Source organism: Vulpes lagopus, chromosome 8 (assembly GCF_018345385.1).
Source record: "Vulpes lagopus strain Blue_001 chromosome 8, ASM1834538v1, whole genome shotgun sequence".
Taxonomy (NCBI): domain Eukaryota; kingdom Metazoa; phylum Chordata; class Mammalia; order Carnivora; family Canidae; genus Vulpes; species Vulpes lagopus.
In genome coordinates, this window is record NC_054831.1 from 117,189,204 (window position 1) to 117,211,615 (window position 22,412).

General features: G+C 48.5%; 1 protein-coding gene across 1 annotated transcript; it reads left to right on the plus strand.

The window, feature by feature from the left end:
* Nucleotides 1-1,892: 1,892 nt before the first annotated feature.
* On the plus strand, nucleotides 1,893-21,712 carry A3GALT2 (alpha 1,3-galactosyltransferase 2). The gene is made up of 5 exons (XM_041768294.1): nucleotides 1,893-2,103; nucleotides 19,090-19,173; nucleotides 19,408-19,497; nucleotides 19,782-19,919; nucleotides 20,513-21,712. The coding sequence occupies exons 1-5, from the start codon at nucleotides 2,081-2,083 to the stop codon at nucleotides 21,198-21,200; spliced, it is 1,023 nt and encodes a 340-aa protein (XP_041624228.1). The 5' UTR covers nucleotides 1,893-2,080; the 3' UTR covers nucleotides 21,201-21,712.
* Nucleotides 21,713-22,412: the final 700 nt, after the last annotated feature.

A 22,412-nucleotide genomic window follows, 5' to 3' on the forward strand; every position in this document is an offset into this window, starting at 1 on the left:
CGGAGGAGGTGCAGATGTCGAGGCAGGAGCTTGGCTGGGGCGGCCCAGGTGTGCGTGGCCAACAGCAGCTTGCGCCACCCGGTGCCTGTCTGAGCCAGGCCTGGTGGTGAGCAAAGCGGCCTCCCCGGCTTGCACGGAGCCCCGGATGGGAGGAGGGAGGCCACCTGGCCTCCCGGGCCTTGCCTTCTCTGGGGTTTTCCTGGAGGCCTTGTTTCTGCCTGTTTAAAATGTGGGTTGGAGGCCTGGGGCCCAGCTCTGAATAGTCTCCAAGGGCGGGCCCAGGAAGATTGGGCTGAGTAGCTGAGGACTTTGATAACTAACACCTCTCCGGAGGGCCTGTTAACGTTTAACCAGCACCTGGAGGAAGAGGAGGTGACTGAGGATCCTGACGCCCCGAGGGCGGAGCCAGTCCTGTGCCCGAGGCAGCCGGGGGCCCCAGCTGGCGGAGGAATGCAGGCCTGGGGTCCGGCGGGCAGGGCAAGTCCCTACCCCCCGGACCCCTCCTCCCTTCGGGGGAGAGTAAGAGCCAGGCCTCTCCTGGCCGTGTTCCTCCACGTGCGGTGAGGGAGGAGGGCGCCCAGACTCCTCCTGAGTGAGGATGTGCTGACGTTGGGGGCGACGCAGGCAAATAGCGGTGCCATTTCTCTTCTTGGTGCCAGGGCGCTGCTCTAAGTCCCGGTGGGTCCCCCTGCTTGTGAGAGCTCACGATAGGCCACCTTTACAACAGACCTACATTAGAACCTGGTTCACTGACCAAAACAATCTCTGAGAGGGTTTTTGCTTTTCTGGAAAACAGGCAAAAAGTGAAAAGAGCGTCTTTTCTGCAGCAGGCTGCCCTGGAAGCCGCCACGCTCCTCCCCAGGGCCGCTCAGGTCTCAAGAGCATCTGTGCTGCACCTCCCTTTATCCCACTGTCTATTAGCAAGGTGTGTCCTAAGGCGACAGAGAAGCCGAAGACAGGTTACTTTTTGGCCCTGGGAATGATGGACATACTTTCCATAGAAAATAACAAACCACGTTCGCTTTACGTCTTTTCTGCTTATGGAAATTTTCATAAAGAATATTCTGATTTCAGAGAACAGGAAAGCCTGTACTTGTTCCTGTGGCTTACACTTTTTTTTTTTTAATTTTATTTATTCATGAGAGACACACAGAGACACAGGGAGAAGCAGGCTCCATGCAAGGAGCTGATGTGGGACTCGATCCCAGGCCTCCAGGATCACACCCTGGGCTGCAGGCAGCGCTAAACCGCTGCGCCACCAGGGCTGCCCTGTGGCTTACACTTTATATAGAATTTTGCAGACCTCTTTTGATCATGAGCCACGGTTTAAAAAAAAAAAAAAAGCTTCCCAGTCTCACATATGTACTTACAGATATCTGAAGCAAAAACTTCACAAAACAATACCTCCCCTTATGTACATTCTGATATTTTCAGTTCTCTTCCTGTTCATACGTTTTAAATCTTGCTCACTGTCCACAAAACTGTGGTGCCTGAGGGTACACAACTGCACTTTTAGAAACCCTGCCCATTGTACTTTCCAGAACTGTTCCATATGCTCTACCTATGGGGCTCTTACACCGTCCCAGGTGACTGGTGTACGTACCCGTTTTACTGTTGAGTTGTCCAAGGTCACAATCAGGTGACCAGTGCCCTTGAGATCTGACTGAAGCTCCATGTAGGATGGAGTCCCCCCGGACCATAGACTCTACGAACTGACCCACCGACCTCCCCAGGGCTCCAGGACACTAAAGAGGCCCATAGGGACTCTGGGGCAGGTAAGAGAAGTCAAAATAGCTCAGAGCTTCTGGCCAACCGGAGCTGGCCTTACTCAGATCCACCTTTTTCCAGGTGATTGGCCCCAGAGGGGCTCCCGACACCCACCCTGGGGCCAGCTTCCTCCAGCAAGCACCGCCCCCAAGGGAGTCCCTCTCAGGGCAGTCCATCCCTGCCTGCTTCTGTGGGTGTGGTTTCTGACAGATGGCCCGGAGCGGTTTTGTCCCAGGCACCAGGAACTGGTCATTTCTTCTCTGGCACCGAGCTAGAGGTTCTTCTTGGTGGACTGTCCTACCAGCTTCTCGACATGGCTCTCAAGGAGGGACTCAGGTGAGTTGGGGACACTGCCAGTTTGTGGGGAAATATGGGGCAGGACAGCCGAACCAGGAGGAGTCCAGCCTGGTGGCCAGGACACCCAAGAGGAGCCAGAAGGCTGGCCTGCTGCGTACCAGCCGAGCCATGCTGATGTCGGGAGAAGGTGACTCTGAAAGGGGACATCACTCAAGGGTTAGAGACTGTCCATGGGGCAGAGCAGGAGCGGGGGACTGCATCCCCCTCACAAGGAGATCTTGCGGATCTTGTCACAGAGCTGCGTAACTGCTCTTGCTTTCCTTACCTCCAAGCCCCCTTGGGGAGCAAGAGAAGACACAGTGCTGTGTCCCCCACCATAACCAAGGGCTTGCTCTAGTCTCCCTGGGACAGGCCGTCCAGGATTGAAACTTGTTCCCACTCGGGAACTATCTCCAGCCCTGTCTTGGGAGCCAGGAGGCAGGAGGGGGCAGAGCGTGGGGGGGGCTTGAGGGCCCAGCTTCCACACGTGGAGCTGGGGTGGGGGGGTGCTTCTGAAAATAGCTGAGCGAGGCAGGTGGAAGAGTGGTCGGGTCAGACAGAGGCCCCTATGGCCTAAGGGTCCCCAAGCTGGGACACGGAGGGGGTGGCAGGAAGCGGGCGAGGGCCTACCATGGGCCCAGATCCCGGCCCCTTCCGAGCCCTCACCGGGGCCACTTGGGGCCAGCTCCGCCGGGCTGCCCTGGCTGAGCCCCAGGGCCCAAGATAAACATCAGCTCCCCCCCCCCCCCAGATGGGAGGGTGCCGGCTGAGCCGAGAGAAGTGGATGCCAGCCTCCCTGCCCCCGGAGCGGAGCGCAGCCAGGGGCCTTCCTGGACCGGCCCTCTGGGGATAGCGGTGCTGGTGCTGGCAGGGAGGAGAGCCAGAGCTTCCGGGGGAGGCCTGGTGGGAACGAGAGGTGCCGCGGGGGACAATAACAGGGCTGGAGACCCTCGGGAGAGGAGCCTGGGGGCTGATCTGGGGCCCGGCCATAAGGAGTCCCAAATGCCGTGTTCTGGCTTTGGAATCCATTTTAGTATATGTGCTGCCGGAGCGAGCACTGGCTTCGGAATCAGACCTAAGTTCAAACCTCGGCTCCCCCATTCAAGCAGCTGTGTGACCCTGAGCAAGTCATTTCACGCTTCTGGGCCTGTGTCCTCCTAAGGTGGAGATAGTCGCGGCATCTCCTTCAGGGGACCGTGGGCAGACCTCGCTGAGGTAGGGATACAAAGCACCCGGCAGGCAGAGGGTCCGTCCCTAAACTCCGGCATCGGGAGTAGCGTAGACTTAACGCTGAAGCAGCCTTAAGGAGTCAAGGTTTGGAAAAGAAAGACAAGAAAACCATTGATTGCCTCATTCCTTCGTTTACTGAACAAATAGTCATTAATACACTAACCTCAAGGCAGGCTCTGGGGTTTGGCGCCAAGAACGCGAAGCAGGCCCCGCGGCGCGGTGGGCGGAGGCCAGGGGCTGGCCCGGCAGGTGCGGGAGGCAGGTGCGGGAGCGGGTCGCCCAGGCCCAGGAGCGCAGGGCGCCAGGCCGGCATCCCAAGGAGGCTGCGTCCCGAAGCAATAGCTGGAGCTTGACGGTGGTTGGTAGGAAGATCAGGGCAAACATAGGAGGTGGGAGTCCCCGAGTCCCCGCAGGTTTGGGTCCCCCAAAGTCGCGAGACTAAGCCAGGGCAGGTGAGACCCAGGAGTCCAGAGCAGCGGTGCGGCAGGCTGGCTCTGCGGGGTGGGCCCAGGGAGCTGGGGCTCTGGTGGGGAGGCAGAAGCAAGAGGCCTGGTGACTGAGGAGAGCGGAAGGGGCCCCCCCCTGGGGTAACTGGGACCAGTCACAGAGAACACAGGACTTCAAGATGTCATTTCCCAAGATGGAGGAGACCTGAGTGGGGAGCAGGTTTCTGAGGAAAATGCGAGAGCTCCTTTTTGGCCATTAAGTTTGGGAGACATCCAAGTGGAGGGCTGAGGTGGCACCAATGCCCCAGGTGTCCTCTGCCACTGTACCCAGGGTGCTCAGAACAGCCCCTGGAGGCTCCGGGCAGTGGCTGAGCCCCACCCCGGTTGCAGGAGGGAACTCTGATCCCGGATGTGGTAGATGATGACTTTGGTCTCTTCCCTGGGCTCCCAGCACAGAACTCCCCTAATCCACGGAATTTCCTGATAGGAATCTTTTGTTATTCATAATGAGCCCTTACCACGGCAGAGTTTGTGCTAAGGAGGTTGCATAAGTAGTCCCCGCCCACCTGCCCCCCACTCAAGTGATTAGAGACTTGGAACGTTTAGCCCCACCCCCTGCCTGGGTTATAAACACTCCTGAACAACAAAGTTTAGCAAGTTTCTGGGTTGATGAAGGCATCCCAATGCGGGTAGGGGCGCAGGGTGGTGCATTCCAACTCCTTGGGGATAGAAGCTCCTCCTGAGCGCTGGACCCTTCTGGATGGCACTCCATGGAGCACGTCATATGGGTGTTCATAAATAAACCTGGAAACGGAAGTAAAGGGCCTCCCTGAGTTACTGGAGCTGTTCTGTGAGCCAATTATGGAACACGAGGGGGTTGTGGGAACCCTGGAGTCCAAATCAATCAGCCAGAAGTAGGGGTGGCCCAGGATTTGCAGCTGGCATCTGAAGAGGGGGTGGTCTTCCAGGGCTGAGCCCTTTAACTGAGGGACCTGGCACTAACTCCACGTAGACAGTATAGACAGTAGAGAATTGAATTGTTGGACACCCACTTGATGTTGGAGAACTGAACTGGTCGTTGGTGTTGGAAAGCATCCCACAGGGTAACTAGAACAAGAGGGGAAGCTGGACAAGAGATGACTGTGAAGGGACGCCTGGGTGGCTCAGTGGTTGAGTGCCTGCCTTTGGCTCAAGGTGTGATCCTGGATTCCCAGGTTCAAGTCCCACATCAGGCTCCTTGCATGCAGCCTGCTTCTGTCTGCCTGTGTCTCTGCCTCTCTCTCTCTCTCATGAATAAATAAATAAAATCTTAAAAAAAAAAAAGAGATGACTGTGAAGAAACAGACATTATTTTCTCCTGTTAGACAACATTAAGGAACAAAATTCAACTGAGTAAATGGGAAGATCGAACGGGACTTACTTAAGGATTCATGAATCGGACAGCATCTCAGCAGATTGAAAGGAGCTCTGAGGAGCTGTACAAAATGGAAGGCTTTTATAGGCAGGAGGGGAAAGGAAGCTTCTAGCAAAAAGTGGACTGTTCCAGACAAGGTCACTTTGGAGGAAGGCGAGGGGTCTATTGGGCAGATTACCTCACTAGTGCCGACCAGGGAATTCCAGACCGACTGGTTAAAAGTTAACATTCCTGGGAGAAGTTGGAACTGCAGTTATGTTAAGTACTAAGTCTTGGTTTGCTGACAGTATGTAGGGGGGTGGGGCTTACTGTGCGTGACTCCATTCCTGGCCCGTTGTTTCTTTTTTAACAATTTCCTCCTTTAGACCAGACTCTGAGTTTAACTGAGACAAGCATTAGCGCCGCTCCCATCTATCGCTCCATCCAAAGTTCCCCCAGTTTTCACTGATCTTCAGTGTGGCATTCACTGCTCCGGACTTCAGGTTTACAGTTTTAAAGGACATTTCACTTCATTCCCTTCTTGATGTTCCAGCCTCAGGGAGATCATTTGCTTGGTGGTTAGAGGCTTCAAACATGCATTTAAAGCTTTTCAGAGAAGACAGTGCCCTAGGATTACTACTGTATTATACGCAGGATGCTCTGTGTATAGAGTGCACTTAGGGGCCATGGTCCCCAAGCCCCAAATCAGTCAAAATCAAGTAAGTCAAAGAAAGACCTCACTGAAGGAGTCACCATTTTAAGGTTTAAGCGATCTTCTGTTAACTGAGCTTTCACTGCCCGGGAAGTGTAAATCCAGGTGCAGGCACAGCACCTCCACGTTCAGCTCAAAATTCATCAAGGGCTGTCACTGTCCTTTTATTAAAACCAACTCTGAGCCCTCTGGCTCAGAGGTTTGGCGCCTGCCTTCAGCCCGGGGCGTGATCCTGGAGACCCGGGATTGAGTCCCGAGTCGGGCTCCCTGTGGGGAGCCTGCTTCTCCCTCTGCCTGTGTCTCTGCCCCTCTCTCTGTCTCTCATAAATAAATAAATAAATAAATAAATAAATAAATAAATAAATAATAAATAAATAAAATATTAAAAAAAAAAAACAGGGATGCCTGAGTGGCTCAGAGGTTGAGCGTCTGCCTTTCGCTCAGGGCGTGATCCTGGGATCCAGGATCGATCCCACATCAGGCTCCCTGCACGGAGCCTGCTTCTGCCTATGTCTCTTCCTCTCTCTGTGTCTCTTGTGAATAAATAAAATCTTAAAAAAAAATAAAAAAAAAACAACTCTGGCCAGAGTCTAAGGATTTTCATTGTGCGACTATTGCTCTAGCACTGGATTTGTGCCATACTTCGAAGAGTTAAGAACAGTGTCCTGATCACAGCCTCATTTGTTTTCACTCCTAACCAGGGAGTTAGGGACCTGCCAAAGGAAGCAAATCCTGAATCACAAAAGCCTCCCCGGTAGGTCCTTTCTAACTTGACGTTGTAAATTTAGGGGAGCCTGATAGGGTATCTTGGTTTGTTTGTAAGCAGTTAGGGGCCCAGTTACATAACTCTCTTGGATAAAAGGCATTGCCTGTCTAGGCACTTAACAGGCCCATAGGGAATGAAAACCGCCACAAAGACAGACCCTCTGAGCACAAACCACTCCTGCTAAGGTGGTACTGTGAATGGATTCGATCATCACAAGACAGATCAGAGTTTTTGAAGACAAATCCAGAAGTCTGAAAGGTTACCTTCCTTTAGCAGTGGCCCAGGAGATACGGATGAAAGTGTTCTTTTTCCAGGCCAATGCTAGAATAAAGGAAAGAAAGAAGAAAGGAGAAAGGGTTTTGTCCTTTAAAGTAGGAAGTCTCGATCTGGTGCCTTGGGTGGAAGCAGTCTACCTGGATGCCCGCTACCCCTCTTCCTTGTCAATCTGATTTGGAGGTCACCAGCATCTGCACAGGATCAGATGTCAGGTGCAGCCTTCTTTGGCTGTGAGGTGAAGGTATCCAAGTTCACATCCTTGAAGTTTGGCTGCCATCAGGGTAGTGAGGAAGACCTGGTATAGTCCCTTCCAAGGAGTTTCAGGGCATTCTTTGTTCTTGGTGACTCCAAGTTAGTTAGGAGAAATTTGTTAACATTAGTTTGGGGAGTCGTAGCCAGATATTTGAAGAAACTAGAAAAATTCAGGATCTGATTCTATTTACAGGCATTTATTAACAAAAGCTCAAAGACAATAAACGGGATTAGAATCTAATATCTACAAGGTGCAAACAATTTTTCAATGATTACCTTTGTTCACCAAATATAATCACAGTAAAACTAATCTGTTTTTCATTAAGTTGACCTGATTATATAAGTGCAGTAAAAATAGTGATTGACAAGCCCTTCTGAAGACTGCTCTGCTGGAACCTCTCATAAGGAATCTCAGATTGAACTTTTTAAAAGTCTCTGAGGCAGGAAGCCAAGCCAAGGAGTCACCATGAGATTTTACTGAAATACCTATAGTTTGGGTGATTTCCTATGTGTCTTACTACAAGAACAGATTCTCCTAGAACTTATGCAAATAACTAGCTATATTGCTCTGAAAAGAACACTCAAGTCTCCAAATTCGGGAGAGGATCAGATTGGGGAAAAAAATAAATGTTTCATCTTTATTTACAAAGGTATGCTTTACTGAATTGCCGTAAGTCATACAGCTTAAGAGAAAAGGTTTCCTTAAATATGGAAAAACAAAAACATTAAGGAACCAGCAATGTTTCAGACGGAAACTTGTAAAAAATTATAATCATCTTCCTTGTTCATTCGGTCCCATGTAATTAATACTTTTCCTGCTTGAGTCCAGTTTCCCTATTAGTTCTGAAAATTTTTACCCATTTCAGCTTTATGATCTTCAAGTTACCAGAAACCTGTCCTGAATCTCCTTACTTACAGCTGAAGCACTTTTGCAGCAATATTTTTGCAAAAGTATCAAAGTAAAACCATACCATCTACAAATGACAAAAGGTTTTTAAAAATGGCCGTGGTTAAATAGAATTGACAAGGAAATTTGACTATTTCTGTAACATACAACATTTTAAGATAATAACCAGGATTATGACTGATAACATTATACCAGGACATAGTAGATCTCCAGGAATTTCACATAATTTCTCGAATATTTACATACTACACAAATACAACATAAGGAAGGCTTCATTTTTTTTTTTAAGATTTTTATTTTATTTGGCAGAGAGAAAGCATGAGTGAGGGGAGGGGCAGAGGAAGAAGCAGACTCCCCACTGACTGGGGAGCCATCCTAGCACCCTGGGGTCAGGACTTGAGCCTAAGGCAGATGCTTACTTAACCCTATTGAGCCACCCAGGTGCCCAGGAAGGCTTTGTATTTGACAGCGCTTCCCAAATAAGCCTAATTAGTTTGGCATCTCTCTTTTTATAAGGAGAACAAAACTCTTTTGCAGTTTTTCCAAGGATCCTATGGAAAATTTCAAAATTATTTTCAAGTTAAAAATATTTCCTTCAGAATTATATTGTGGGAGTAAGGGGGAAAGAATTTATAAACGGTATCAAAGGGTTTTGCGCCCGAGCGCCTGGGTGTCTTAGTCAATTAAGTGTCTGCCTTCGGCTCAGGTCATGATCTCAGGAGCCCTGTGTCAGGCTCCCTGCTCAGTGAAGAACCTACTTCTCCCCCTACCCCCTGCTCGTGCTGTCTCTCAAATAAATAAAATCTTTTAAAGAAATAAAAAAAAATTTTAAGGGTTTTTGGGGTTTTTTTGGTGTTTTTTAGAGGGAGGAGGGGCAGGAGAGAATCTTAGGCTGGCTCCATGCTGAGTGCAGAGCCCAATGTGGGGCTCAGTCTCAGGACCCAAGACCATAGCCTGAGCCGAAATCAAAGAGTCTGATGCTTAACAGACTGAGCCACCCAGGCACCCTCAAAGATACAAAAGGGTTTTTAAAAACTTGGTCAAATAAGATCATAGGTCATCGTGAAGCATAACTTGATTATCTATTTAGCCATAATGATGATTTGTCTGCAGACAAGTACAGAGTTAAGGAATTGTAAAACAAAAACAAGCTCTTAGCTTTTCTAATAGAGAAGTCTGAGTTTTCTTAAGTAACCAAGAATCTGATATGACACACAGGAAATTATTTTGAGAGGACACAAAATCTTTGTTTTCTAGGCAGATTACTTAAAGGTAAAGAAAAACCTTTATAATCTCATATCAACTGCAGACCTATAGTCTAAGAAAACTTTGTCCTTCTAACGGAGAGGAAACCAATTTTAATTGTGTACTTGAGCACTTTTGCTATTAACATTAATTCACTTTTTAAACTTACTTATATCCATTCCAGTCTTAGCCATCTTGACCACACATAAAATCCCTTTCCTGGGCAGCCCAGGTGGCTCAGCCGGTTTAGCGCCGCCTTCAGCCCAGGGCGTGATCCTGGAGACCCAGGATCCAGTCCCACGTCGGGCTCCCTGCATGGAGCCTGCTTCTCCCTCTGCCTGTGTCTCTGCCTCTCTCTGTGTGTGTCATGAATAAAGTCTTTAAAAAAAAAAAATTATTTTCCCAAGATTACTTTTCTACAGACCATTTGCAACCTTCTTTTTTACGTTCAGATTTCGTCCTGTTTTTTCTTTCCCATTCTGAATAACCAGCCTTACTTTTAGGACAAAATTACTTTCCCTCAACAAAACTGCATTTCCATTCCTCATACCTTCTCTTACCGAAAATGCACATCCTGCTTTCCTTTCACACAGAGAACTTTCTTTACTAATGTCAGTATTTTTTTTATTTTATTTTTAGATGATCTAAATATTCAGTGAATTCAACTTAACCCATCACTTAACGTAGAAAGACTTTAAGGTTTTGAAGGGTCAAAAGATTTTGGAAACTATTTGCTGAAAAGTTACCTAAAAACTCTTATCCCATTTATCTATTTAAATAATTTATTCTTAACAATTATATTAAGATTACCTGCAAAAATATCATTCATTAGAAATTAGACAAAGTAGGTTATAATCCTAAGTTATTTTTCAGGCTGACAAATTTTTGTAACAGATATGAACTTATTTTTTATTAGTCAAACCCAAGTAGAATGAAATTTGTGTGTCTGGCATTTAATGCTGATAACTCTAAAGACATACCAATTTTTAAAAAGCAGTTAAGTAGTTTTTTTATTTAGTAGAGTTCTTTACACATTAATTTTGGCAGTCCTATTTGTAATAGAAAATACTACAACATCTACAACACATAGAGGCAGACACATATGATCATAAAGACATGCTGAGACCTTATGGCTTTTGTTTTAAGATTTTAGCCATGAGGAGTACCTGGGTGGCTCAGTTGGTTAAGCAGCCAACTCTTGATTTTGGCTCAGGTCACAGTCTCAGGGTGAGATGGAGCACTGTGTTGTGCTCTGTACTGGGCATGGAGTCTGCTCAAGATTCTCTCCCTCTCTCTAATAAAATAAAAAATAAGAATAAAATAAAATTTTAGTCATGAAACCAGTATGATAATACAAAACTCACTAGGTTATAAAAGAATAGTTGGAATAAATTAAGTTTATCTGCTCAGATGGCTAAAGCTTTTTATTAGTATTTATGGAGAAGACACTTAAGATTTTTATTAGTCTTTGACAATCTAATGGAAGCTGTGGGCTAGATTATGGGCAAGGGAATGTCTATAGCAGTTTGTATGTCTTAAGAGCCTCTTTCTTTCCTTTTTACCCCCTTCTATTAAGAATTATAGTTGATTCTTCAAAACCTGGCTTTGAATTGCATGGGTCCACTTATAATGGATTTTTTTCAATAAATACAGTATAGTACTGTGAATACTTTCTTTTATGATTGTTTAAATAACAATTTCTTTTCTCTGGCTTACTTTATTGTAAGAATACAATATATAATACATATAACATATGAAATGTGTTAACTGACTATATTATCAGTAAGGCTTTTGGTCAATAGTAGGCTATTTGTAGTCAAGTTTGCGAGGAGTCAACGTTATATGCCAGTTTTTACTTCAAAGGGGGTATCAACACCCCTCACCCCCTGTTCAGGAATCAACTGTACTTCCCTGAAGTTTGCAGTTTAAGGAGATGGCCTAGACCAGAAGAGGAGAGTCCCTGGAGAAAATCAAGTAGAGTATTTATATCTCAAAGGCACAGGGAAATACTGCAAACTCCTTCAAAGAAGGACACATGTTCCCTAAAGCCAGAATGTTTACAGTACATACACGCCTTTTGAGGTGAATCCGGGCAAGGTTAATTGTTAAAAAGAAGGGTGGACTTTGAATTTATATTTTTAAGTAATTTCTACATCCAACATGGGTGGATGTAGAAACTCACAACCCAGAGATCAAGAGTCACATGCTTACCAACTGAGCCAGTCAGGTGCCTCTATTTTATTAAGTAAGCTCTATGCCGAATGTGAGGCTTGAACTCACAACCCGGAAATGGAGTCATATGCTCTACCAACTAAGCAGGTCAAGCCCCCCCCCACCCCCCACCCAAGAATGGATGGACTTTGAATTGTTTCTAGAGCTGCATTTCTGGTCTTACAAAGATGTGGAGAATAAGGATAGCTGCTTCTAACTCCTCGAGAAATTGAGCTGTAGCCTGGAGGACATCCCAGGACTGACATGCCCATCCACCATGTTGGAAAGGTTTTCTTTCCCTGAGTACATTTAGCTTAAGGGAGAAGGTCTAAAAAATATTCATATCCGGCTCTGAATATCAGCTTTCAATTTGGCCAAGTTTATGACCACAAAATTATTAAATTCTTCCAAATATCTTGTCAGGTTTCAGCTAGGACAAACAGTAAGCATTTCAGGCAGTACAAAACAACCTCATGAACCCCAAGAGTTATCCTCCAGGAGGGTACAAGAGATTATTTTCACAAGCTCTAGAGCCATTCCCAAAGATCAGTAACGAATGGCCTGGATTTGGAAAGGAAGGGACAAGGTGAAAACTTTTCTCTTCCTACCAGATACTAAGAGATCCAGGAGAGCTGACTCTGGTAAGAATATTCTCACCTTTAGCCAGCTCCTTCCAGTCTTTCCCAGGATCCCATTTGCAGGCCCCAAGTGGTGTGCTTTTTTTAAGTAGGCTCCATGCCCAATGTGAAGCCCAACTCAGGGCTTGAACTCACAACCCTGAGATCCAGACCTGAGCTGAGATTAAGAGTTGGATGTTTGCTTAACCAACTGAGCCACCTAAGCACCCTATGAGTGAGATTTAAAGTAAAGGGTGTAGTTACAGTATCTATTAGAATTTGGCCAGTTGCTAAAATTAATTTTAATTTTAGTTTCCTCTTTCCTGTTTAAGGGAATTTCGGGAGAATCCCTTGGACACTTGTCAACTCTGAGAGGGGCCTATATTCGAGGCCCACCTTTGGGAATTGATACAAGGACCTTCAAGGTGATGTTGGATATTTTGCATAGGGCCTTTGAAGACAATGTCTTTTCTAGCATCTGTTTATTACAACTGAGACATTGATGGGGATCCTTGGGTGGCTCAGCAGTTTAGCGCCTGTCTTTGGCCCAGGGTGTGATCCTGGAGTCCCAGGATCAAGTCCCAGGATCGAGTCCCAGGATCGAGTCCCATATAGGGCTCCCTGCATGGAGTCTGCTTCTCCCTCTGCCTGTCTCTGCCTATCTTTCTCTCTCTGTGTGTCTCTCATGAATAAATAAAATCTTTAAAAAACAAAAAACAACTGAGACATGGATCCCTGGGCCAGCATTTTAATGATGGGCCCCTAGGAAGGTACAATGTGAGAGGCCCAGATGCTATTTTAAGTCTCTGGCCTTGCAGCTGTTGTAGCTGTAAGAGTAATGGCTTGGCAGACTTCTCTTTATGATCTTGTGTCTAAATTTTCATTGGCCTTTTGCGATGAGTTTTTTTAATGAAGCTATTCTGGAATCTTGAAGCCTGTGGAAAGCTTCTGTATGTCAGTTAAAATAGGTATCCCATTCAATTGGTTTGATTTGGGAACCTCTCCCCCCCCCTTTTTTTTTAGATTTATTTATTTATTTGAGAGAGAGTGCACATAAGAGAGCACGAACAGAGGTAGAGGGAGAATTAGGCTCCCTGCTGACCAAGAAGCCAGACTTGGGGCTTGATCCCAGGACCCTGGGACCATGACCCAAGCTGAAGGTAATCACTTAACTGACTGAGCCACTCAGGTACACCCCCCCTCCTTTAAAAAATTTTTTTAAATTTATTTATGATAGTCACACACAGAGAGAGAGGGGCAAAGACATAGGCAGAGGGAGAAGCAGGCTCCATGCACCGGGAGCCCGACGTGGGATTCGATCCCGGGTCTCCAGGATCGCGCCCTGGGCCAAAGGCAGGTGCCAAACCGCTGGGCCACCCAGGGATCCCTTTTTTTTTTTTTAAGATTTATTTGACATTTGACAGAGAGCAGGGGTGAGCAGAGGGAGAGAACCTTAGCAGACTTAAGCTGAGCACGGAGCCCGACTCGGGACCCAATCCCATAATCCCAAGATCATAACCTGAGCCACTCAGAAATCAAGAGTCAGCCACTTAACTGACTGAGCCATCCAGGCACTCCTAAGAACCCTTGCTCTTAAGTGCACTTCTTACATGAGTCATGAGTGATCTTGTCTAAATGCAATATTCTCCATAACGGCAATTGTAATTCTAGGTTGCATTAATAAGATTTGCCATTTGGTAGATATTGATAGCTTTCAGGACTGCATCAATAAAATAAGACACAAAATAAAATAAAACACAAAATAAATCAGTGTACTGGAAGATGGTATGCTTAACTCGAAATTTTAAGGATCCCATTATTATTATTAGCTATTATCATTTTTCAGCTAAGCCATTAGGTCTCTAAGTACCAAACTAATACCTAAAAGGGACATGCTGTTGAATTGGGAACTGCGTGATATTTTACAGTATACCTTGTTGCATTGAAATTTTGAGGTTGGCAGGTGGCCTAATGTCAATCTGAATCTAACCTTAGCCTCACCCAACATATGAGTTTTTAGGTTAGAGAGCGAGTGCTCTAACAGTTTTTAAATGCTTGGCCCACGCCCAACAATTCTTACAGCTTGTTGGCTTCTGAGATTCCCATTAGCAATAGCTTTTACTATGTACATGTTAACAGAAATCACGGGTGACCAAAGAAATGAGACTGTGGATACCAGCAGCAATCTGTAGATGGGCAGTTAGAAGGCCCCTTGTGTGCACCACCAGCCAGTCCCTATGCAGAAGCCGGGAGCTGGTGGGGAACTGAATCACAGAGTCCGAAGAATGAGGACTGCAGACTGAGTCCAAATGAGCAGGAAGTGCAGCTGCCCAAAGCAGGTCCCAGTGTGGAATCTGGGGACAGAACTGAAGTGTTGGGGGGCTCCAATCAAATAGAGGAGGTATCAGACTATAAACTAAGGGCTAGGGGCTGGGGTTATGGGGGAACCTGCTGCCAGCTCAAGCTGACCAGCCCCAGACTGGAAAGCCAATTAGATCAGAAGCTTGATGCAAAGACAGTGGAGCTCAGAACCAAGGCAAATTTACCTAAGGCCCTCAGAAACAGCGAGAAAGAGAATTCAAAGGGTTCATGGAATACCTGCTTCTCATTGTCCCTAAAGCCACCAGAAGCCTCCTTTGATCCTATCGGTACTACCAAATCTGTTTAAAAAAAAAAAAATTCAGCTGAGTAAATGTAAAGATCTAACTGGCTTTATTTAATGGTTCATGAATTGGGTAGCGTCTCATCTCCGCAGATCGAAAGGAGCTCTGAGGAGATGTACAAAATGGAAGGCTTTTATAGGCAGGAGGGGATGGGGAAAGGAAGCTTCTAGCAAAAAGTGGGCTGTTTCAAGCAGAGTTACTTTCCTTTAGGAGAAGGCAGGGGTCTATCAGCCAGAGAATCTCACTAGTGCTGACCAGTTAATTCCCAACTGACTGGTTAAAGGTACATTTCTGGGAGAAGTTGGAAACTGCAGGCAGGTAGGTATTAACTGGTTTGGTTTGTTGACAGGGGGCTTAGTGTGAGTGACTCCATTTGGGGTCTATTGTTTAATAACAACCAAAGCACCACATTGTATGGTGGAACATGATAGAAGCATATCAAGTAGAAATCCCCTCTTCGTCCAATCTCAGCTCCATCAACTGTGCAACTCCTTCTGAATTGTCATCTAACCTGGTAGCCGCCAGCCTTATGTGGCTACCAAGCACTTGAAATGTGACTAATTCCAACTGAAATGTGCTATAAATCTAAAATACACACTGGATTTAGTATTTAGACTTGGTACAAAACAAGCATATAAAATATCCCCATAATTTGTATATTGATTATATGTTGAAAGGTTTATTTGGGATATATTGGGTTAACTTAAAATATTATTAAAATTAATTTCAGCTATTTCTTTACATTTTTTTATGTGACTACTAAAAAATTTCCATTTATATATGTGGCTCACATTATACTTCTGGACAGTGCTGTTCTAGATCTTCTCCTGCAGGTTTATAAAAGACCACAGATAGCACGTCTGTAAACGCACGGGTTCATAGGTGTAGGGACTTTCCCCTCATAGAAGTGAGATCAGCCTCTATATACTCCTGTTACTTCCTTTTCCACTCAACACTTCAGGACCTCTTTTCCAGAGAGTACATATTAATCCATCTGATCCTTTTTAGGGGTCACGTTGCTTTCCGTGGTATAGGGATGCATAACTCATTCATCCAATACCCCACTGGTCAACCCTGGGGTTGCTGACATCCATTTGCTATTTCAGACAAAGGTACAAGACCATCCTTGATCTGCCCACTGTGAGTCTCCATTCCTCAAGGTGGGATAGCCGGGCAGGTGAGAGCACTTCACATGTGACAGCAAAAGAGCCAGATCCTTAAGGCTTCGGGGACAGGGCTAAGAGGTGTAGACTTGATCTTGCAGGCTGTAGGAAGGCTTAAAATGCCTTGTTGTTTTTCTAAATTGCTAACCCTGTACTTTTCCTTCATTAAAAAGGCAGTCTAAGCACATTACAAACAACTGGAAGGGGAAAATAAAGGGAAAAAGAATCCTACTATAACTTACTGCATAAGACACTTACGTTTTCCTCTTTAGTCTTATTTTCTGGTGCATGTTTTAATTCCTGCTAAATTATAATCATACTGCCCATCAATTTTAGAGCCTGCTGGTTTTTTTTTTTCTTTTCTTTTCTTTTTTTCATTTAAGCTTCCTGTGTAAGTATTTTTCCAGGTCATCAGATAAAAGGTTATTTCGTCAGTCTGTGGGCTGGCTGTCAGGGCCTTTCCAGCAGGCCACATGAGGCCTTCTCCATGGTGTGCCCAGTCGGGATCCAACCAAGCTCCAGTGACCCTCATGAAATAAACACACATCCCTCCACCAATCCCAGCCCCTTGGCCCCCTCCAGTTACCATCCTCCTTCCTTTTCTTTTCTTTTTAAAGATTTTATTTATTTATTCATGAGAGACACACACACACACAGAGACAGACAGACAGAAACAGAGACACAGGCAGAGGGAGAAGCAGGCTCCATGCAGGAAGCCTGATGTAGGACTCGATCCCGAAACTCCAGGATCACGCCCTGGGCAGAATGCAGGTGCCAAACTGCTGAGCCACCCAGAGATCCCCCTCCTTTCTTTTTTACAGCCATACTTCTGGAGAGTCATCCGGGCCCCCTCCCTCCATCACTGCATCTCCAGTTACTCCTCCCACCCCACCGGACAGTCTGGCACTGTCTCCTTTCCCAGCTCCCTGGCCCTGGCCCTCCCAGTCTTGCCCAGCCCGCTGCCTTAACAGTCCTTCACCACCTACTCCTCCCCACCCCACTTCCGGGTGTCTCACGTCACTGCCACTAGACTCTGAGGGCTGGCAGGGGCCTAGAACCTGCCTTTCTGCCTCCAGACATGCTCCCCTACTCCCAGTGTCCAGGCTCAACAGTTCGGCTGGAATTTTTTTTTTTTCCAAATAAAAATCTGACTGCATCATCCCCTGGGGAAAGCATCTTTCAGGGCTCCCTATGGTCCTCAATATGAAGCCCAAACCCCTTAGCCTGGAATGCAGGCAGGGTGTGATCTGGCCTTGGCTTACCTCCAGCCTCTCCTCTCCCCACTCCCCACCTGCACTCCACCCTGCAGTGCCATGCACATCCCAAGCTTTCTCTCACCTCTCACTTTTGTACATTGTTGTTTTCTTCTCATAGACCTTCCTCCCTGCTCTGCTGCCTTCTTTGCCTGGGTAACTTCTAATTATTAGAGGCCACCTCTTCCAGGAAGCCTCCCTGACTTCCTCCCCATTAGTCAAGGCTCAGTTGTTACCCTCCAATTCACCCTCACAGCATCTTGCATTTATACTAATTCCGGCCTTCACTGTGCTGCGCTCCATTCATCTCTTCACGGTCTGTCATCCAACCCATTCTCTCTCTTTCTGGCCACCCACATCTTCCTGACTCCATTCCCTGGAGAGAGGTCTGTGCCTCGCTCACCTCTGAATCCCTCACCTAGCAAGTGCTTGATTCTGAGCTCATGCCCAGTAAATAGAGGGTGAATGCATGAATAAGCAGAAACTCGTGAACATCTTGATGTATAAACTTTTCCCATACAGGTGATTTCTGAACAGGCTCCTGGAAGTTGGGCTGATTGGATTAAAAGAGATGAACAGTGAAGGCTTTGATGACCATAGCTTTCCACAAAAGATCTAGCAAACTTCACCCCCACCAGCAGTTTAAGAGTGTCTACCTCATTGTATCCTTGCTGCATGGCTGTTTTTATTTCTTTTTTAAAAGCTCATTTTACAGGTAAAACATGCCAGCTTGTTCTAATTTGTATGTCTTTGGTTACTGGTGAGGTTGAACATTTCCGCATACATTTGCTTCCTAAATGCATTTCTTCTTGGATGATTGGTCATGTGATATGGACACTGTTAAGGCAAGCAGGCATTTTACAGCATGGCTTTGGGGGCTGTTGGAAGAGGCTGGCAGCAGGGAAGCTGATGCCACAATGATCCTGTTGAGGGATGCACAGGCAGTTGCCATGGGAGATGGGGGTACAGCAGGAGCTGAGTGGGGGAACATCAAGGAGGCCGTGTCAACCCTACCCTGGGACTGACGGCAAACAGGGGTGAGGGAGAGGGAGGGGTTTCAGGCATGGCCAACTGAACAGAAGGTACCATGTGCTGAGATGCTGGTGCAGGTGAATATGGGTGTGCACACACGACTATGAGATGCTTCTCTGAGCTATCTACTAGATACATCTGCTGAGGAATAGTCAAGTGGGGGTGGCAGAAAAGGCCAGGGAGCAGGAATGTCTGATCTGGCAGGCTTCTTGAAGGAGACTACGGGGAGCCCAGACTTGGGAAGGATGTGTAGGGCAGAGAGTGGAGGTGGGAGGTTGTCCAGGGGATCAGGAGGGTCTGCTCAGGAATAACAGTAGCAACAGTCCAGAGTGTACTGAGCCAGTACTATGTGTGAGGCCCTGCTCGAATCGCTTAGCTTTACGCAATCAATGGCATATTGGGAAGCTGGGAAAAAGGGATAGCAAGCACTCCCAGTATGGAGAGGGAATAACCTCAAAGACAAGGGTCCATGGAGGTGGAAAATGCAAGATGCAGAGGAGCCTATCTACTGTGCTCCTCTTGAGTCGGGGGAGGGAAAGGGGGAGAAAGGAATTGCTACCATATTTCTATCTGCCTCCATGCAGAGCAACTGAATGGCTAGGACCTGGAAAGACTGCACTATACAGACTGCTTTGTACTTTTGAATGCCTGTACCACGTGAATAGGATAGATGTGTATTTAAAAATCAATAACACAAAATAAATAAATAAAAAATAAAAAAATAAAAATCAACAACACGAAACATTAAAGTTACATAATCAATTTCTCATGTGTATGTCTGGATATAAATGAGTTGCTAATGCCCTTCCCCACCACCTAGGACCTGGAAGAGAATCTTCTGGCAGCTGATCCTACTTGGGTTTGGCCTCTTAGGGCTGCTCCTGTATGGGCTCCCTATAGTCAGGTACTACCCCCTTCCCCCAGCACAGAGTATGGGAACCAGCAGGGTGAGGGTTAAAGCAGCTCCTTCTGGGTGCTGGGGGAGGGGGGGAGAGTGGGGTGTGTGTGGCTATCTTGGCTTCACACTTGTCCTTATGGGTTCTCCCTCCTTGTAAAGAACAAAGTGAGAAGCTTCCCCTTCCCTGCCCTCTCAGCTGGCTGCCATGCCCCTCCCTCACTGCTGCCCCCACCCCCACAGGCATCTGGAAGTCCTCATCCCCATGGGTGTCTGCCCTTCTGCCAGAATGGCCATGCTGAGAGACAACTTCACGGGTCTCCTGCGTCTCTGGTAAGACGCTAACACTGACATACCCTCCAGAGCTCTGCCCCAGCATCCCTGCCCTCCTCACATCCCTCACCCCAGCAGGGCCAGGTACTCCTTCCAGTGGCCCCATTAGGTCACAAATCTCCCAATCCTTTGTACTGGATCTAGGTTAGGGATCTCTAGGGGTAGGGGCTGGGTCACACCCATTTATGGGTCCCGAGGGCCCAGCACAGGGGAGGTGGCAGTGCACATGCACCAAATGGGTGGATGAATGAATGGACCTCTCTCTCCATACCTGCCCTGGCCAGGGCCCGGCCTGATGTTCTGACCTGTACCTCCTGGGGGGCTCCCATTATTTGGGATGGCACCTTCGACCCAGCTGTGGCCCAGCAAGAGGCTCTACAGCAGAACCTCACCATTGGTTTGACTGTCTTTGCTGTAGGCAGGTAAGGCCTGCAGGGAATGGAATGGGTGGGCATGTGACCTAAGGGCGGGGCACCCTGTGGGCCACAAGATCCCAAAGTGAAGAGGGAGTCAAATGGAGCACCTCTCGTCCTAGACTCCCACTGAGAGGGCAGGACGGTCCTTTCCCTTTCCCTCCACCCTGGACACCAGCACTACGGTGCTGCCCCCAGGGCAGCCCTTATGATCCCAGGGATCCCTTAAGATCCCAGTCGCAGGGAGTCCCCAGGGCCTGCCCTTAATGATCTCTGTAGGGAGCTGCCACAAGCTCAGTGCCGAAAACAACGGCTGTCAGCACCGCTCATGGATCTGGAGGCAGATTTCCCACGGGGCTCCGTAGGAAGGGCTCCTTGCCGCTGGCTCCCAGGGTCTGGGCCTCCCGGGATGGCCGACTGCTGTCCCCACACAGCCCTCGGCGCCCCTGGCTGGGCTTCCTCACCGCCCTGCGGCATCAAGGGCCTGGGGCTTCACAAGCGAAGGCTCCATGCCGCGGCCCGCGTTGATCCAGGCAGGTGGCGGGGCGGGGGGGGGGAAGGCCGCCGCGCCTCTCGGGCTGACCCCCCCCCCCCCCCCGCAGGTACCTGGAGAAGTACCTGGCGCGCTTCCTGGAGACGGCCGAGCAGCACTTCATGGTGGGCCAGCGCGTGGTGTACTACGTGTTCACCGAGCTCCCGGCCGCCGTGCCCCGCGTGGCGCTGGGCCCGGGCCGCGGGCTGCGCGTGGAGCGCGTGGTCCGCGAGCGGCGCTGGCAGGACGTGTCCATGCAGCGCATGCGCACGCTGCACGAGGCGCTGCACGGCCGGCTGGGCCGCGAGGCGCACTTCGTGTTCTGCATGGACGTGGACCAGCACTTCCGCAGCTCCTTCGGGCCCGAGGCGCTGGCCGAGTCGGTGGCGCAGCTGCACGCCTGGCACTACCACAGGCCGCGGTGGCTGCTGCCCTACGAGCGGGACGCGCGCTCGGCCGCCGCGGTGGCGCCGGGCGAGGGCGACTTCTACTACCACGCGGCGGTGTTCGGGGGCAGCGTGGCGGCGCTGCGCGGGCTGACGGGGCACTGCACGCGGGCCCTGCAGCGGGACCGCGAGCGCGGCCTGGAGGCGCGCTGGCACGACGAGAGCCACCTCAACAAGTTCTTCTGGTTGCACAAGCCCGCCAAGGTGCTGTCCCCCGAGTTCTGCTGGAGCCCCGACATCGGCTGGCGGGCCGAGATCCGTCGGCCGCGCCTGCTGTGGGCGCCCAAGGAGTACGCCCTGGTGCGCGACTAGGCCCTGCTGGGGCCCCTGCCGCCCCAGCCAGAGCTTGGACGGAAATGGCCCAAACGTTGCGGCCCGTGCCTTTGGGGCCCTTCTCGCCGGGAGGGAAAGATCCCCTTTCAACAGCGACCGATGTAGCAGGACGGCGGGGCGCCTCTGCCAGGCTGCTGATAGACCTTTCACAGCTCTAGCCCTACTGGATTCGGCCGATGCCTCCTGAAGAGCTGTTTTAACCCCCATCACCCACCGCCACCCCTTCTTAGTAAGGAGACTGAGGCACAAAAGGAAACATAACTACCTAAGGACACAGAGAATCTACGAGTCGGTCTGGGCGGCAGCAGCAGAGCCAGGGCTGGCCTTCACTCTGAAAACAGAGTAGCTTCTGGGCAAACAGGAGAACGCCTCTGCTGCAGGAGAAACTTGGTGGCATCTGAGTCCTTGGCTTTGCCCTTCCATCTCCCTCGACCCTCAAGCATAGTTTGTAGATATTTAAGTAATATTGTAATAAAATTATTCCAAAAGTGTCCCTATGGCCCTTTCTCCCAGGCAATGTCCACAAAAAGGACATGTCCTTGACGTGGGGCTCTTAGGGCTGTCTGGGAGGTAAGTTTCCTTACCTGTGGCTGCTATCCAGAGTCTTCATCAAGTGGGGATAAACACAGGCTCTGAACAGGAGGGAAATCATCAGGCCCTCCATGAACGGCGGTCACAGTGCCAAAGAGACAGCAGGCAGCAGCTGGAAGCCCCTGGGCTGTCCTCTGACAGTTGGGACTGCTGAGGCCTTGGGAGAGTGGGATTTCACCCCAGGTCCCCTGAATCCTTTGTGTAGTGTTCTCACAGTCCTTGCGTTTTTAATAGCCTCCACAGTTCCTTCAAAAGACAGCAATTCTGGCATAAATCAACCCTGATGGTTTTTACAATCTGATCATTTTTACAACCAGATTCTACTTATTGATGATGTGAAATAAGAGATCTCTCTACTCTCAAAAACAGTTTGAAGTTCCCCAGCGCTTCCTGCCCAAACTAGATTTAGCAAACCTTAGAATGCCATTTGGACTCTGGATTAGAGGTAAGAACAGGCTAGATGTGCCTAAGAACAGATTATTGCTTGATGATTTGGGGCTGGCACATCCCTTCCTCTGGTGGGAAATTGTTCTCCATCTTACCCTGCAATATTCACCAAGAGCTACCCACACCAACCTTCATCACCCGGGGCCATGAGAG

Excerpts from the sequence above, each read along its gene's own strand:
- A3GALT2 (XM_041768294.1), top strand. The coding sequence starts at position 2,081 with ATGGCTCTCAAGGAGGGACTCAG. Across the intron at positions 19,174-19,407 it reads TATGGGCTCCCTATAGTCAG|GCATCTGGAAGTCCTCATCC; the intron begins GTACTACCCCCT and ends CCACCCCCACAG. Across the intron at positions 19,498-19,781 it reads ACGGGTCTCCTGCGTCTCTG|GGCCCGGCCTGATGTTCTGA; the intron begins GTAAGACGCTAA and ends TGCCCTGGCCAG.